This window comes from Erigeron canadensis, chromosome 3 (assembly GCF_010389155.1).
Source record: "Erigeron canadensis isolate Cc75 chromosome 3, C_canadensis_v1, whole genome shotgun sequence".
Taxonomy (NCBI): Eukaryota; Viridiplantae; Streptophyta; class Magnoliopsida; order Asterales; family Asteraceae; genus Erigeron; species Erigeron canadensis.
This window is the reverse complement of record NC_057763.1, coordinates 38,850,970-38,869,192: the sequence shown is the minus strand read 5'-3', so window position 1 is coordinate 38,869,192 and position 18,223 is coordinate 38,850,970. Positions and strand designations below refer to the sequence as shown.

At 32.4% G+C, this 18,223-nt stretch overlaps 2 protein-coding genes across 4 annotated transcripts; one reads left to right on the top strand and one right to left on the bottom strand.

The window, feature by feature from the left end:
• Positions 1–8,372: 8,372 nt before the first annotated feature.
• Positions 8,373–11,076, top strand: LOC122593957 (probable F-box protein At2g36090). Of its 3 annotated transcripts, XM_043766433.1 has the most exons (4): positions 8,373–8,566; positions 9,633–10,186; positions 10,399–10,655; positions 10,756–10,842. In XM_043766433.1, the coding sequence occupies exons 2-4, from the start codon at positions 9,679–9,681 to the stop codon at positions 10,816–10,818; spliced, it is 828 nt and encodes a 275-aa protein (XP_043622368.1). In that variant the 5' UTR covers positions 8,373–8,566; positions 9,633–9,678; the 3' UTR covers positions 10,819–10,842. The 3 variants fall into 3 exon arrangements, with proteins under 3 accessions (XP_043622368.1, XP_043622366.1, XP_043622367.1); XM_043766431.1 differs by having other exon boundaries at positions 10,399–11,076; XM_043766432.1 differs by lacking the exon at positions 8,373–8,566 and adding an exon at positions 9,513–9,544 and having other exon boundaries at positions 10,399–11,076.
• Positions 11,077–12,434: 1,358 nt separating this feature from the next.
• On the bottom strand, positions 12,435–14,201 carry LOC122592106 (aluminum-activated malate transporter 13-like). The gene is made up of 6 exons (XM_043764317.1): positions 13,934–14,201; positions 13,705–13,845; positions 13,329–13,601; positions 13,120–13,226; positions 12,867–13,010; positions 12,435–12,740 (listed from the first exon to the last, which is right to left on the bottom strand). The coding sequence occupies exons 1-6, from the start codon at positions 14,199–14,201 to the stop codon at positions 12,435–12,437; spliced, it is 1,239 nt and encodes a 412-aa protein (XP_043620252.1).
• Positions 14,202–18,223: the final 4,022 nt, after the last annotated feature.

Sequence of the window (18,223 nt, the reverse complement as noted above, 5' to 3'; positions counted from 1 at the left end):
ACAATGCATGTGAATATTAATTGTGGACATTGTTTTTATACTACCTCTCCAATGAGAATTAATTTTTAGTATACTTAGAGGGGTGGGAGTGGTTGCAGTGAACACCTCGGGGAATCCCGGCTCTGTGTAGGCACACCGCCGCCGGTGGCTCGGGGTGGGGAAAAGAGGGAGGATTTTGGGCTTACTACACCGAGGAGAGAGAAAGAGAGATGTTGCAGGTGGGCCAGCGCGCAGAAGAGAGGGGCGAGTGGTTGTGTGACACGTGGGCGAGTGGTTGCTGTTGTCGTCGAACATATAAAGAAGAAGATGGTTTTGCTTCTGTTTTTTCTTTTTTTTTTATATAGTATTTTAATAACTAGGTAAGAATATTCAATTTAAACCCTTTAAAATATCATAATATTTGAAGATGGTATATAACTTTTAAGACTTCTATAGTATTTTAAGTTAGGATTTTTTAAGTATGATGTATGTCTTTTTTTAATATAACAAAATGTTATTTATTAAATTTTATATAGTTTGTGATTTTGTAGAGTAAAAATAAATGGAAATAAGAAAGATGATGTGGAAATTGGGGTTGGGGTGAGTAGCGCCACCATTTTGGGGTGATTTGGGGTGAATTGAAGAAGTTTGAGGTGGAAGGTTTTTATTGTAAGATGGTGATGTGGAAATTTGGGGAAGGTTGGGGAATTGGTAACCACTCCCACCATGATCTTTTTTGGATTAATCTATACTATCAGGAATTCAGGATTCATAGATTCTGATCTTTTTTGGATTAATTATCAAACATGTAACAAGAAGTATTAGTTCAATCAAAGCCAACCATGATCGCTTTTTGACATATAGTGACGAGAAATGTTGCACTTACAAACAAATTAATTATGTATAGCCGATTGATACTAGCTAGTCATGTGAAAACAATGGGTCAATAACAAACGCTAGGAAGTTTTGTGTGGATCATTCTGATTGAAAAACCATAACCATTACATGTGAAGCAATACGAAACATCGATCGATCCATCATAATCAGCGAAAGTAGTCCCCTTCCTAGCTACTCCTGCCAGAATATGCAAATAAAGAAATTAGTATCCGTTTCTTAAATAAACTAGAACATGCACAAAACATCGAAACAGACAAGGCAAAATGTTAATTAGTTTTTCTGGTAGTAGTTGAGCAACATTAAGATCATATGATATGTCTATAGTATGTGGCATTCAACTTGAATTCCTGGTTGGTGTATGTGTCATTTGTGTACTTGCCATTTGGTTTTGTGTATGAATACTAGCCCTAGGACCTGGTGGAGTAGATGTAAGGGTTAGCCACTTAGTCACTTGTATTGAATGTTTTGTGGGCCCAAGTGAATGAATAGCCCTTAATTTGTAGGTGAAATCATTTAACCAGAGGTGCTCAAGTTCCCTCAAACAAAACACCAAATCTTATAAAGTTATTTTAATTATTGTTCGATCATTTGAAGTTAACAAGCCTGTATTATTCCTTTCTAATTTATGTAGCCCTAACCAGGAGTAGGTTTTAGACTCGGAGGACAATTATTTGTTGATCGATTAGTCATTCGGTTCATACTTATATCGGGTAGTCAATATTACATTTATATTGTATTATGTTACATTATTAACAAATACGTAAAGAGAAAGAGCTGATTCGACGTTGACGTGACAGTGAGAATGAGATGAGAAAGATGGTTTTTTTTTTGAAAGGTGAATTTTGTTTAAAACTTCGTGTCGTGATTCAATAGTGGAAGGTCTAGCTAGCATACGTTGTTTTAACCGGGTCCGCGCTAGAGAGCTCATTCGAAGAATGTCTATTTCAAATACCCGATGGGGGAAAACCTCCTACTGATCCGTCCGAAGGCATAACGATTAATATATAGGAACCCTACCCCTTCAGACTTGAACCTGGATATTACCCAAGCCAAGTCCTCATCCAAGGGTTGAACATAAGACCTCTTGAATGGATGGATAGTCTTTCAACCATCGAGTCAATGCTCAAGGAGAGATGAGAAAGAGGTATCGATTGGGTAGGTCCTAAAAGCTTAATCAATACTTCTTCTTTCTTTACAAAATTGACCATGACTTTATATATGCCAAGTATAATAGGATCTTTAGAAACAAACTAATGAGTTGTTGTAAGTTGTAAACGAACCAAACTGCTTGCGAGCTACTTGAGCTTGACTCATTAAAAGGTCGACTATAAAACCGACCTTAAATGAGCTGTTCGAACGTAGTTTATACATTATTGTTCAATAAACGAGCTAGAGCCGCAGACACTAATCTTGATTTTAAACAAGCTTAAATGAGCCTTAAATAATACTGTATGATATAGTAAACTATTATTTATGTATATATATGTCTGTGTACATATAAGTTTAACAAGTTTGCATTTTTTATAACTGATCAATTTACCTAAAAATTTATATAAATTCAAGTTTTTTTACAAAATGAGTCGAATTCGACACGAGTTCAAGCTTGTAACTCGAGTTTTACTTATATAGCTCGTATCGAGCTTGAGCTCTTTAAAACTAAATAAGTTGAGTTTAGACAGAATTGGACAGGAATTGAACCATGGGGTCGGTATTATTTTGCCGTTTTAAGTCATTTGCTAAAATTGTTGTAATAGGCATCAACCAGTTTAGTGATTCTCATAATAAGTACATGAGACCAATATCTACTATTTCATGCAGGTCGACCATAAATGTGATGCTACATTATAACATAGGCGGAACTACACACTACCTATGGGTAGCCCGGGCTACGGGTCCGTTAGATCCGTGTAGTGTAGTGTAATTTTTCTTAAAAAATTGTGTATTTTTTATTGGTGCTACTGGTCAAATAAATATGGGATACCCGTCAATGTAACTAGTTTTAAACTTTTGAAATGTTATCTTAATAATAAAACTCATAAAGACGTACTTGTGCAAGGTGGAAATTACCAAGTGCCAAAAACTCTTAAAATCATTAGAAATAGCAAAAAAAAAAATCCTAAAAATCGTAACAATTTAGTAAATATCGTTATTTCACGTCGATATAAGGTCAACGATAAAAAAAATGTGATACCCGTTCCTTTCAATCCTAGTTCTGCCACAACATTATAATGCTAGGTTTTTATAAACCAATATTGTACAATACTACCATTTCAAATTAATTGTAGCTTTTGGTCCTGAGCACGAGTTTCAAATTTAAGTAAACGTTATAAACTTTATAGTTATCCACGTGGAGGAAAAAGTGTATACTTATAAAGGTGAATAAATACATAAAAAAAAATCATATTTAAAAGTTTGAAATTCAGTTTGAACATCCAATTTCTCCACACCAAAATCAGCATTAGTAAAATTGAATGTTACAAATTAACATTTACACTTGCAATTGTGATTATACATTTGAAATTTGTTCACACTAGCTTATAATGTGAATATGTTTTTTTACATGAGGTAAATGTGAAGTTTTCTTATACATCTTTAAGTGTCAATAAACTGATAAACCTTTTCTCACCTTTTAATCATATAAAAAGTTTTCGTATACATTTGTAATTGTCAATAAATTGATAAACTTTTTTCACACCTTTTAATTATATAAAAAATCCACTATAACAAATATGTTATTTATTACGGAGTAACACTTATTTTTTTCGCATTTTTTAAAAATGTTAAGAAAACTGTTAATTTGTTCACACTTATAAATGTGTGAAAAGAACTCACATTTAAAAGTGTGAATAAAGTTAAAGAATCAAAATTTTTGTAACAATTATATATGTAGAAACAAAAAGTTCACATTTTCAAGTGTATAAAAATATATAATTATTCATATTTAAAAGTGTGGAAGTTTTCCTCACGCAAGAGGAAGTACGAGGAATGTGAGTGTGACGATTTAGCTCTCACACTTTTCAGTGTGAAAATGTTTGACATTTTTTCACGCTTTTAAGTGTGAATATTTTGTTTATACATTTATACTTGTGAAAAAAGTATGACTTTTTTAATTTTTTCACAATTCTAAGTGTAAAATTTTTTTATACAATTTAAAATGTGAACAAATTAACATATTTTTTTCACACTTTTTAAAAATACGATAAAATAAACGTGAGCAATTAATATTTTTGTTGTAGTGATCCTTTAGAAAGGTTGGATAAAAGTATAAAAAAAATTAAGTAACAAATGTCATTTTTATTGTAATATTTTTGTCATATTCTATATCATGTGAAGCCTTTTCTTGAAAAAATGAAATAATGAGCTTGAGACGGCCTGAATACGAGCATATGAATGAATCAGTATGATTATTGAATATCCATGTCCCATAATAAGGAGAATAGGAGGTAGATAGATAAATTGTGTAGTCAGTCTATATTCCACGATGATGCATGGTTTCCACATGTTTTTCTGCATGGTTATAGCATCGAGTCCATTATTATTGTCAGATTGACTTGACTAGCTTGTTGACATAAATATTAATTAAACGTTGACGATAATTAAACGTCAGAATTTGATGCGTGAATCATACTTTTGTGCTGTCGGTACAAATAATGCATGGCATGTTTTTCTTTTAATTTCATTGTGGAAGTTGGTTAAATTAATTTAGGAATGGTACAAAATTATTACAAACTTTTTTAATTTTTTTTATATTAAGTTGCTTTATTTGCAAATTAAATTAAAATAGTTAACATTATTAAATAAAATTATAAAACTAAAACAATGATTTATTAAAGTAATTGCGTTGAAATGTTTTATACATAAATAAAATATCTAGTGATTAAAAAAGTATACAAGTTTGGATTAATATAATTTATAAGGTGCTAGATACACTCTTTTAATAATGTAATATAAAGTTTCAACACTTGATATTTTCAGTTTTCATGTACATCATCCTTCTATTATGTATGTGATTGTATACGTCTTTTAATTTACAAATGTTTGTTAATAATCTACTAATAATTAAAAAAAACTAGCTAGTAATCTATAATCTTTTGGATTGGTAACATTTTTGGTGATATCTATTAAAAATCTTATGGATGAAGTGACATTTTCTTTAATAAGTTGTTTGTTTCTAACAAAAAAATAAATTATTTGATTGAAATTATTGAAATTTATTCAATGAAGGCTTATATTTGATAAAATTTAGGTTTAAAGCAGAAATTCCTTCTTTTTTTTGTTAAGTATAAAGGGCAAGGTTTTTAATATATTGTTGTGTATTTAGGCAGATTATTAGAAGGATTTACTCCCATTAAATATTGGATGAGGGTTTTTATAGCGTGGACCTGATTGAGAAAATATAATCTAGATTTTTTATTATGATATTCGATTTTCATTTAAAAAAAAAGTTAATATTATATTATTTTTTGGAGGCCTATTTGCATGTGACCCTTGTCACATGGGTCACATGTCTGAAAATTTTTAATTTTCGTTGAAAATGGAACATCTAACTTTTTGGTAAGTTATATATCATCCGAATCAGAGGCGTGCCTAGTAGGGGGGTAAGGGGGGCTAATGCCCCCTTCTAAATTTAGATTTTGTTATGTATTTTTTAATTTTTCATAGATTTTAAAAATTTTACTATAGGTTTTTGATATTTTGCCCCCTTTTAAATTTATATTTCATGAATTTTTTAATTTTGACCCCTCCGAGATTTTTTTCTGGTATCACCTCTGATCCGAATTATAGAAAAAAAAATGATACATATATATAGAGGCAGGTAATTAATTATCTCGCTTTGCGGCAGACAAATTCATATATACGCGCAACTATTATAACATATCAAAATAAAGAAATGAAAAACTATAGGAATGATTGTATAATTTTAATACTGTTTCCTTATGTGATCTTTATTTAAGCCAAAAGCAAAAAATTCTTTTACTTTAATTTGTCATATCATCATCTATACACTATATTATATATAAAATAATAACTCATTATTTATGCAAATGTTGAAACTTGTGTAATACTTACACATAGCACTCCTTAAAATGGTTTTATTTACACTATCCACTTAACATTAATAATTAATTACACTATTAATCATTTATCTTTCAAAATATTTCCATTAACTATTTATATCAGTTACTTTAACATCAATAACTTTCACAACTTGAAACCATCTCCGCCACTAACAATCGCCCCCACCACCACATCATCGCTTGACGACTACCGTCGCATTGCGCGAGAACTGTGCTAGTTTTTTAAAAGATTTTCTATAGACAAAAGCTATTTTTAAGCAATATATAAACTTCCAAAAATAATCTCAAAATTATTTCATTCTCCCTTCATTAATTGAAGATCACAAGTCCGTTCCTATTTTTTTTTTTCCCGTCAAAGTCAAGCCAATGTTATTTGAATTAAATATTTGATTCTCAATTTAATTTTCTCAAAAATCAACTCTTTTCTACCCTTTTATTTATCAAAATAAAATCCCACAAAAACCATACAATTGCTTCTTTTCAAGTATGTATGTATTTATCTCAAACTTTTCATTTTTTGTTTTTCAACTAGTATATCAATAACTAAATATTATATTTTAATCTACCATTTTATATATATTTACATTATATGTTCTTAGTTTTCTTTAACTAGGCTACATTATCTAAAAGAATAACAATGAAGCATCATTTTAAATTGTATGACTATGTACAATCAAATTGAACGATATCTCATCACTACAGCTTACAACATAATCATTTATCAACAAAAACATATAAATATGATTTGTTAGTTTATACTCAATATTTTTATTGATACATAATTATTGAAATTAATAGGTATATTTACGGTGTAAGCTGTAGAGATAAGATATATATCATTCAATTTGATCGTACATAATCATACACTTTAATTAAGATGATGTCCGATTCTGTTAGATAATGTAGCCTAGTAAAAGAAAACTAAGAACATATAATGTAAATATATATAAAATGGTAGATTAAAATAGAATATTTAGATATTGGTTTATTTTTGAAAAAAAAAATAATAATAATAGGAACGGACTTGATCTAAAATTAATGAAGGGGACATGAATTAATTTATAGATTATTTTTGGAAGTATAAGGTCTTGACTTCAATCCAAAGTCAATCCTTATGGATGACAAGTTTTGGGGTTTCTTTTGAATATTACTAATGACTTATAATAACATCTCATTGTATTGGGTACTTACAAGATTTTATTATTATACGATGAAATGTCATGTAACAACGAATGAAGTGTTTGGGGAAAAAAAAAGCTACCAAATCTTAATATATACTATAAGACAGTTGAACTAATGACTAATTAACCAATCACATCGTTCGATTTCATCAAATTGACTTTTGATGATGTCATCATTTAGATAAACTACAAATTAAAAATCCTAATAATCATTATCCAAATATATTATTATATTAATATTTATATTAATTTGTAGAAAAAGTCTCATTAATTTACACTTTTTTTGTTTTTCATCAATAATTTACACTTTTTATCCCTGGATACTTAATTTATATTTATTTTTAGTCATCAACTTGAGAGAATTTTTTAAAATTTACAATCATTTAATTAAATAAAAAAAATTTAACATATGAAATATTTTCTACAAAAAAATATTTATTTGAAAACCTAATGACTTATTAACAAATATTAGAAGAGTCCTAATTGTTATCAAAAAATATAAAAACAATTCTAATTATTATCATATTATCATTGAACAAGTGATTGAAAATAAACATATGCGTGTTATGAACGTGCATCATGATTAAATACATATACTTGAATGTCAGGTTCGGGATCACAAATATGTTTATATTTTAATTCTTAATTATTTTTTCTTATAATATCATATTATGAGTACATCTGTTTCAAAATATATTATAATGGATAAATTATTATATATAGCATGTGTCTTGTGAAATGACTACGACAAACAATTCCATTAATATGTCTAGGCTAATAATGACAGTGAGAAACCTATGATTATTGTACTACAACTTGCAAAATATAACACTTAAAACCGTGTTTTTTTTAAATTGTAAGTTTTTATGACTTAAATGTATAAAAATCTAATATTGTTAATATCGTAAATTCCGTGTCCAGTGTTGGACACGGGTCTAAAATCTAGTAAACTATTATATTCGGGTTGCCACTTGTACGGTGTTTTATAAATGGAGTTAATACGCGCGTACATATATAGATAGATGATCAGGCATGGAGCTATGGAAACATCGGCACCTCGGTAATATCGTATACAATGGGTCCACGCGTATATTAATACAGCATGTTATATATACACACACATACACGACTGTCTCCGTCTATGTCCCTCTATCAATCATCATCTATATATCTCTGTTTTTTTATATATATACTTCTTCCCTAGCCTGTGTTGTTTTAAACACAAAAATATCATAAACCGTACAACCAACCTCAAACTCAACTTTGGTTTTTTCGCTTTTTTCCCCCTTAATATATATATTTATATATATTTCTGAAAGTAGGTGACCGGTTCATCAGATAAAATTTATTATATTTACATTTTATAATTGATATCAGAGCGCGCTGGCTGCTAGCTGCAGCAGATCATCATATCCAACTGATAACATGAAGGTTTGCTCTCTTACCAATTTTTACTATATTCTCGATCTCCGGTGACAATTGTGTTGGCCGGGTTTCATTTGGAAATTTATACTATATATTATGATTAATTATGAGAAAAGTGATGTTTTAAGGTAGTGTTTGACTTGGCTGAGTTTTTATACGTGATATCTTTGTAAGTTTATCAACTAATTAGAATTTTACTATAAAAAACTCAAGTTGATGATAATGTTAAGAGGGTTTTGAGGTATATTTTTGTGTTTTGGTATTGTTGATTATTGTGTTTGTAAAACGAAAAAATAGTTTGGAAAAGATGTTTAACACAAATTTGCGTTTGCAGTTTTAGAAAAGCAGGTTGGGATATATTCTTTAAAAAGAAAATTTATTTTGAAAACGGAATCCTACACATCCTTTAATATATACTAAGCTTATTATGGGCTCTTTTGAACTTTCATTAAGACAACGGAGGGTTATACACCGTACCACGTAGCTTGTATGATTCACAGATTAAATGTTTTGTGGGGCCACTCTAGACGATTGCGTTAGCTAGGCTGTTCCTTGGAAAAGAATCGGTTTGTCCAGGATGACAACGAACGGGTAACATAAGTCAAGACAAATACCTTGTAATTGACTTAGTATTTCCACGTACTTGGCTTTCATTGTTGTTTAAATATATATATATATTCCTGTGTTATAGGAAAATTATATATGTTGTGGTCCATGGGAACCAGGACTGCCTTGGATGTCAATTAAACCTAGAGATTTAATTGTGAATTGTGATGATCATTTAGTGTTGTGTTTGGGGTTTATGTAGTAGAATGTACCCTACTTCCAACTTTAGCCCATGTGCTTTACTTATGTGTATGAATATATTCTTGCTAAAGGTATGTACTACATGAGTACATTCTAAAACTATGATATATGTCATTACAATTCAATATTTCTATATTAGGAAACAATGTTTTCATCTAAGGAACACATTTAAGACTGGTAGTGTTAAATGTTTTTATGTAGTTGTTGTTGATAATTAACTCCGTATTAGTATCTAATAATTGTGCACAAAATGTTGACTTTTCAGATTATTTGAGAACTGGATTGCTTATAGTGCCACCAATTTTGAACACATGGAGACGTTAAATAACGACCTTTTCTATGATATATTACGACGTCTGGATGGTGCAACGCTAGCTAGCGCCGCGTGTGCTTGTGCAGCATTTTGTGCTATCTCAAAAGAAGAAAGAGTATGGGAAGATGTTTGTTCTTCATTGTGGCCCTCAACAAAAAGGGACGATGTCAAACGTTTGATATTATCTATTGGCGGCTTTAAAAAGTTCTATGCCGATTGCTTTCCTCTTATTGTAAACAAAGATGTGCCGGAGTTTAGATGGAAAGATTATCCTGAGTATTCTGAAGAATGGGCAGAGGCTGAATTTTATGGCGACTATGATGAACTAGAAAATGTTTCGCCATCTGATTTTGTGTCGATAGTGGATATAAAATATAAAGAAAAGACCATTTGTTCAAAAGTTATTTGGGGGATACCAAATGCAAATGTTTACAATGGTTGGTTTTCTGATTGTCCTTTTAGAATTGATCTTTTCAGCTATTCGGCTAGAGATGATGATCATGCGGGTACCATCTAATACTTCCATTTCTTTTGCATAATCTTTATATCCAATGTTTGTTGATAGATTTTTGTTCTTCTTTTGCAAAAATCTTTGCATAACCCTGCCAGGCGTGTCCTGTTTTGAGCTATTTCAACCTTGGCCTATTTGACCCGTTACCCAACCCATCCAACCTGTAACCTCTACCAGTAATTGTTAACATTCTTTCAATTCGTGTAGGTGAAGTTACTCTTTCTGTTTCTGATGGTCTACCTCCGGTCACCTCCATTGAACGAGAGCGAAAAGAAGGTAAGCTATGGCAAGAGCTTCGTGATGGAATCAAGCTTAGTTGGATAATTGTGAATTCAAAAGCCAAACAAGCTGCGAATTTGTCGAGTTGGTGTGCACTAGATGGTCAAAGACATTGGCCAACGAACCAAGACTTCCTGTTACATTTTGGATCAATCGTCCCAGCTAAAGACATTCTTCCTTATCAGGTAATTAAATGCATCATCACTATGAAGTTTCGGGTAACCCATATCGAGGGTAGTGGAAGTCACACTTCACTCAACTTGACTGAACTTTGTATGCAATTAGGAGACATGGAAGGTGCCCATGTCAATGGACGAAACAGTTTGTTTGTGCTTAAAGAAGCACTAGGCTGCGGTAGGAGCAAGGACTATAACTTGGTACTCAAGTCTTGTCAGTCGTACTCCAAGGTGCAGAGTGAGATCAAAGAAGAGAAGATTCGACACGAGAATAGGTTAGATACTCTGTATATTGTAGGTGGTATCACGGCTTTTCTATGGTTATGTTATTACTTTTGTAAAATGGGATAGTGACGTTTGCACATGCTTGCGCAATGTAAAATGAATGTTATGCATGATAAAAGAATCAATAGATATAGTCCTTGTTTTCTGCTGATATTTTTTCATTCTACAGCTCTGCTGTACCAACACATTTGATCATTCAAGGTTAAGGCCTCATTACACATAAGTGGGGTAATCCCGTTTAAAAAGATAAATAAATTTTTAGTATAATAGATCACATTAAAATGATCCTGAATTACTGATGATACTTGTAATCTTGATTTCAAACAAACAGAGAGAGTTTGGGCTAAATCTTATTGACTTTTTTTTTTCTTTGCCATGTCATTTTTTTTATTTGCCATCTCATCTTGTTTCAAACTTCAAAGTGTGAATCCAACATTTGGATTGTCTGGTATTTTTTTTTTTTTTTCTCACTTGTGAATATTGGTGTTTCTCAACCCATAGTCAGAACCTCTAATGCAAAAATTGAAAAACCGTCTGAATAACTATTTCATATGGTAAAAAAAAAAAAAAGGCCGGAAGTCATCAGGGATGGTTTGCACCCAATTTGTCACTAGGCTCGAACCAAAGGGTTAGGGCTTATATAAAGGGCTGGTTTTGGGCCCGTGGGTGCTCTGTTGATCTCTCAGAGTGCAAGGTAAATGCAAAATTGTTTCACTTTTCACATTTACTGCTATTTCATTGTTATGATTTACTATCGTTTAACTTGCTTATTGAATTTAAGCAACATACACGAGCTTATGTTTCAATAACTAATGAACTACAGTGTATAATTTATCAAACAATAGCAGTGAAATTATTGGAATGTTGGACATATCAAATAGCAAAACATGGACAAGTTGTGTACATTTTGACACAGTTGGCCCAGAAAAAAACCTAGGGCTGTTAGTTTGGAATATTACTTACGAAACAACTCTAACGCGCACATTAGAGGTTTTAAAGTACCAACATTAGAGCTTTTGATGGTTAAATGGTACTTGGTTTAGAGCTTTTATGGTTGTATGGTACTCTTATTAGGGCTTTTCGGTAGTTTTATACCCTACGTCCCTACCATAGTCGTTTTTTTATAGCGATTTCAGATAGTAGGATACCCTTTCCAAGTCATTAGCCCAAAAACTTTTAACAACTTGCCATTGCATACCAGGGTGCTGTGTACATACTACATGCTTTTGGGAGATAACTAAATAAACATGTATGGCAATGACATTACAACTAGTAATAGATAACAAAGAGGAAGGTGTTTCGCTCGACACATTAACTCATTAAGGACCCAAGAAATATTTAACGACTGATGTACATAAGCCTTCCTTGTTTATAAACTCTACTGATATATATATATATATTTGAGCAGTGTTGGGTGTACAAAATTTGTATTTCATAGGTTACCATTTTTTATTTTATTGTACCCATTAGAGTATATACATAACCTGACCGTAAGGTATGCTATTACGATTGAAAACTGGCAACCTCTCCAAGCTCATCCACTTCTTTGGCTAGTACTTTTACTTTATTGACTATCTCTGTTAGCAAAAACAAGAAATTTGCTACTGCAAGAGCTTCAACATTTTCAATTGCTTGTAGCTTTGGGTCTGCAAGTATGGTTATGGACTGCAATTCTGGAAGTATTAGAACCTTTTCCCGAACCCTTCTCATTTCCATAATGCTTTCTCCAAGCTCTCTCATCGCGACTGCAAGTGACATTCCTGCATTTTTGCATGTCTCTTGGATCGCAAGTTGTGGCATTTTTGAGGGCTGTTACACCATTTAAACACCATGTGTTACTTATTAGATTGATAACCAAACGTTTCACATTCTGTTTCTTCTTTTCTGTTTATCATTAAACATATCTGTTTGGTAAAGAGTGGAGAAGTGTGAGACCTGTAATGCTGACTCGGTACATGCTTGCAAGGTCAAAATGATAGAAGCAAGCTCCCGGAGTAGTTCTCCTATTTTCAGATATTTTTGCCAAGGATAGTAAAATCCAAATTTACCATGCCAGGGTTCCCATTTTGCAAAATTTGCCTAAAAAAATTAAAACAAGATATTAGTATGTCCTAATAAAACCTGAATATACAATAACGAAAGCTAGTGTATAAGCTACATTAAGTTTGATAGAGATAAGTAATATTACCAGTGACTCGTCACTTGACTTTGAATGTAACACTGATTTGCAACTGTTGATGTTAATGCTTGGCTGGCCTTTGTTTTCATTGACACCGAAATATGCTTCCATGCATTCTGCAATTTTGTGGTTTAAAACTTAAATGTTTTCAGGATACTGTGTCAAAGTTGTTTCAAGTTGGCAACTTTCTTATATTTGTGTGTGTAACATGTTCATACCTTCAATGCAGCATGCTAGTTTGTTGAACTTGGAGGATGTCAATCGATGAAGTTCATCGCCAGCCCACATGGGAAAGATGAGTAAGCTAGTGATTATGCAGACAGCAAAGCCCATACCAATTGTAGTGAGGCGTTGGCCGGCTAACTCCAAGATTTTGTCAGCACGCAAACCAGACACTGCTACTAGATTGAAGGTAAGGATGAAAATCATGACCCCGTAATCGTAGTTTCTTTTTATGTTTGGGATCATCCGACAATATGTTGCCATTGCACCTAAACATTATATAATACTTAGGAACATGTTTGATGACAGTAATAGACTAATACATAACGTAACTATCCAACATATCATACAACATAATGAATCTATACGTACCAATAATAAAAACTGAGGTTCCAACGACAACTGTGTTTCCCGTCTTTCCAAAATAATCTGCCAAAACTGCTGTCAGACACCCCAATCCGCCTCCAAGTATGGTTCCAAGTCCACGAAGTAACCCTTTGCCTAATGTAGCCCCTGTTATATGCATCCTTAAGTTTTGGCCCATACTACCAGATTACAATATAGTTATACATACAAGTGTAAGTATAGATCACGGACGAACCTGCAAAGAAGTCATAGACAACCACAACAGTCATGATAGCCCACATGGCACTTTCGCCAACCTGCTCGAAAACTGGATCAAGGAGATAGAGAAGTGAAACAAAAACCAAGGCAATTCCAACCTTAATACTATGAATAACTTTTTTCTCATTCTGTTTACATTGTTTGCCTATAAGATACCAAACATTATAAAGGAAAAAGAGTTTGTTTTGCTTCTCTTGTTTAGGAAAAACTTCGGTTTCGATAGAAATGTCTATTGTGGTACTCATGATTTTTCCACTCTTCTTTTTGGGAAGAGTCGCACTTCCTTATATAGGATATAATGTGGAGATACACTTATAATAAGAGAACCATGATATGAGGAGCAAGCTTAAGTGCCAAAGTGGACATTTGTCTCCTTACTTCATTTGTATATGTACTTATTTGTTATCTGATTCACATGTGAAATAAGGGGAACGCGATTGCTTTCTTTTTTTACCCTTCAAATTTGTGGAGAATGGTCTATCCCCAATATGATAGTGCATTTCGTGTTGGTCCAAACCTCAAAGTACTACACCGTAGTCAAGGATCACCTTACAAGTCCATCACTTACAAAAACTTCAACTTATTATCTCTTGCTTCACAATCTTCTGTCAAGCATATTCTGTGTATGTGTTTAACTCTGTTTACCGTTTTTTGCTCAGAGTATGTGGTGTCGGCTTGTAAATGCAAATTTGCATACATTATGCTCCACATACAAATGTTATCTAACTTTTAAAGCGTTCCAGGTGTAACCTATATTAAGCGCGGATAACGTGTCTGGCCTCTGTGAAAACCATTGCAGTAAATTAGAGTACTATTATTACATTTATCCGCAAGAAGGGGTTAGTGCACTATGAAACAATGTCCATATTTAGGCTTTTTGTTCATCATAGCTTCATACTTTCATGTCATTTTGTGAACATATATAGCAACTGGAGTTATTAGGACTCATTACATAAAATGTTATGATCAGTTACTAGACGTCGTCACAACCATTGTATGTTTTTCGTGAAGTGTGTCTTGAGATTCATCTATGTCTCAAGACAGGTTCATACTACTAATTTCTAGGATTAGTTGTTTTATTCTATTAATTTTGTAATATATTTTATTAGCCTACGAATGTCAAATTGGCAACTATCTTTAGTTGGTGGTTGGGTATCGACCTTTACCTGTTATACAAAATGGAGGTGAAATCTCCAAATCTTGCAAGCTTGTAATCATCTGAATGCTAATTTAGAGTGTCATTACCTTTTAGAGATTACCTTGTCTAGAGATCTAATAGAACAAAAATAGTCCACGTTGTCCTTCGTTTAAAGCAGCCTCTTCTCGTCCTCTTGATGTGATTAGACATGCATTTGTGTAAAAAAGTATTAGTAGTATTTAAATAAAGTACTATTGTCGTACTGCAAATCATAAACCCATGATGATTTATCTAATATTAAGTAAGATAGTGACCCTGTTTTTTAAATCTCTAAAAGCACACGGCATGATATTTTGTCATTATTCAGTTGAATGGATGAAGCAGAGGAGAGGTTTTGCTGTTCATGTTGCCTGAAGAGGGCGACTCTTTAACTTAGAGGTACACGGCCCAGCCAAGGTATCCTTGTCACTGTTTCCGAATCCTTTCCCAAAGTTAGATACCATTTGTAACCTGAGACCTCTTGTGGGGAATTCAAGACGCCTCACCCCTATGTCATATTGGTGGTGGTTTGATTAATATCAGGAATTATACCCATAACTTATAAGGAGTATCAAAAGAGAAAATATCAATAACCAACAGAAAGACATCCAATCAAGTATAATAAAAGTGATCCATGTTTTTACTCTAGTGTTGCTGACACTAGGAGCCTTGGTGCCAAAAAGGTCCAGGTAGTGGGAAATTCTGTTTCTCATACTTTTATGCATTGTACCAAACCCGTACCTATTATGATGGCGTATGCTGAAATCGTCAAATTTTTCATGTTGGTTTTTTTACCTTATTTACACACTAGCCACCTATATGCGCGAATTTGAAAATGGAAAACCACGCGTGAAGTATTTCTGTATTATTTATATATGTCCTCACATGTTAAACTTTTACAGACATGTGAAAGCTTCTTCTGCTTTATTAACGAGATATACAGAGCACGTCAAGCTTTTCGTGACATGTAAAGGTCTATAGTTATGCTTATAACTCATGACAGAGCATGGATACCATGGAATTTGCAGAGGATTTGTGTATTGAAAGGTTGCAGTGTCTTTTAAGCTTAAAAATCGTGTAAATTAGTGTCAGGTGTGACACTTCATCCTGTAAATTGTTAGATCTTCTGCTTGAAATCTAATAAATAATGCAACTATTTGACATAGTTCCTTTCTGATAGGAAACTCTGTTCATATATACCTTTTGAAGGCCTAAACTGTCATAGTTATAGAAAATTAGAAATGTCGACTTGATAACTTATGGCATACTATGCTAGTTTTTTTGCATGTACGGTTGACAATCCACCAACTCAATAATGACTTTATGTAAAGTCCACAAAACCATGACCTTGGAGACTTGAAGGTGGAAGTATGATGAATTTGGTTGTACCAACATCTGTCTCTATCATGGTGGCTTTTTTGATTTCTCTATCGGATTTCATTATACCCGTCCATTTCTTCTTGAATAAACCAAAACCGAATTCATGGTTCATTCTTTACCTAATCTGTCACAATCATTGTCACCCGTGGCTATTTATTTCATCATCCTACTATTCTTTTGTTGGTCAAAACGCTAAACTGCAATGTTCCTTCCCATGATGACGTATTTGTTTCGAATAGTATGCAGAATCATCTAGGTTGCTCTTTTGCCACCACTAAGTAGTACTATAGTTGATAAAATAAAAATCCTGCAAAATTTTGAAGGGTGCCATTTCAGTTATGTCATTTTTTTAAAATTTGAATTCGATGTGTAATTTGCCTTTGTCTAGATATCATTGTTCGCGATTTAGGGCTCTTGTTGCAAAAACATGTATTTATCTAAAACGTATATAAACTATTAAAATCACTCCAACATGATTTATCTAGAGTGATCTATTTTTGTCAAATGACATTCGGCACCACACAAAGGGAAAATGAGCCTACTTCCAAAAAGGGTAAAAAAAAAAAGTGCAATAGAAAATATCAGGTGAGCATCTAGTGGGTAGCCCATAAATCGTCAATAACACTTAACTAAAAATATGATGCCGTATTGAATGTCATTCATCATTCTAATGACAAATGAAGTTAGAATTTTTTTTTTTTTTTTCTAATTTATGAGAGATAGTGTATGCGCGTTGCGGCGGTGAAATGGTGGGGGTGATAGGTCAAGTCATAGACTATGATAGCCAAATGCCTTAGCCGTACGGGCTCTACCCTTAGATTTAAAAATTCATTGAAAGTATCTCGAATGACATCTCTAATGAAAGAGCATGAAATTTTAAGAACACTCATACAATTTTTATAATTTATCGATATACGGTTTTTGCAATAAAATATTTTGAATGAATTAGAAGATAAAAAGATTTATAGATGAGAGAGAAAAAAAAATGAGTGGTTGACATTTAAGGTTATCCCTACATTATATAAATCTCACTTCAAAATTTGCTAGTTATTGCCTATGTGGCATGTTTAAAAATGAAAGAAAGCCCAAAAATCATTACAATATTGCTCCTTGAAAGGTCTACGGATTAGTTACTTTTATAAGAAGTTCAAATTTTCGAAAACGGATTAGTTATGCTTTTAAGAAGTTCAAATTTTCGAAAATTTGAATATGTAACCGTTCGTGTATTGCTTGTGGCGGTTACTTCCTTGCATGTCTATGTCTATATAAGGCCACTTCCATTCAGTTTTAAGGCATTTCAAAACGTAAATACATAACAGATCAATTTTAGCATGGCTTTACTAAACCATGTTTCAATTAGAAATTTGCGTCCAAATAATAAGCCATGTACGATAACGGTTAGAATTTGCGGCTATGGAAGCATCCTCTATATGGAGATGTTAATAACATATGTAGTAATGAGATGACCCTGATGGACGAACATGTAAGTATTCATTGTTTGTGAATTTTTCTTTTTTGATTAGATTACTTTTTAACAAAACTTTCTTTCGAATTTATAACTAGCTTTTTAACATTCTAATGTATAAACATTTTCATTTTGACAGTTTGATAAAGTGGTTGTTGTTGCAACAATCGGTTTTATTCCAACCGACCAGTTATGGTATTCAATGGAATGTGTGAACTGTTCTCAAAAAGTTAAGTTGACCGATC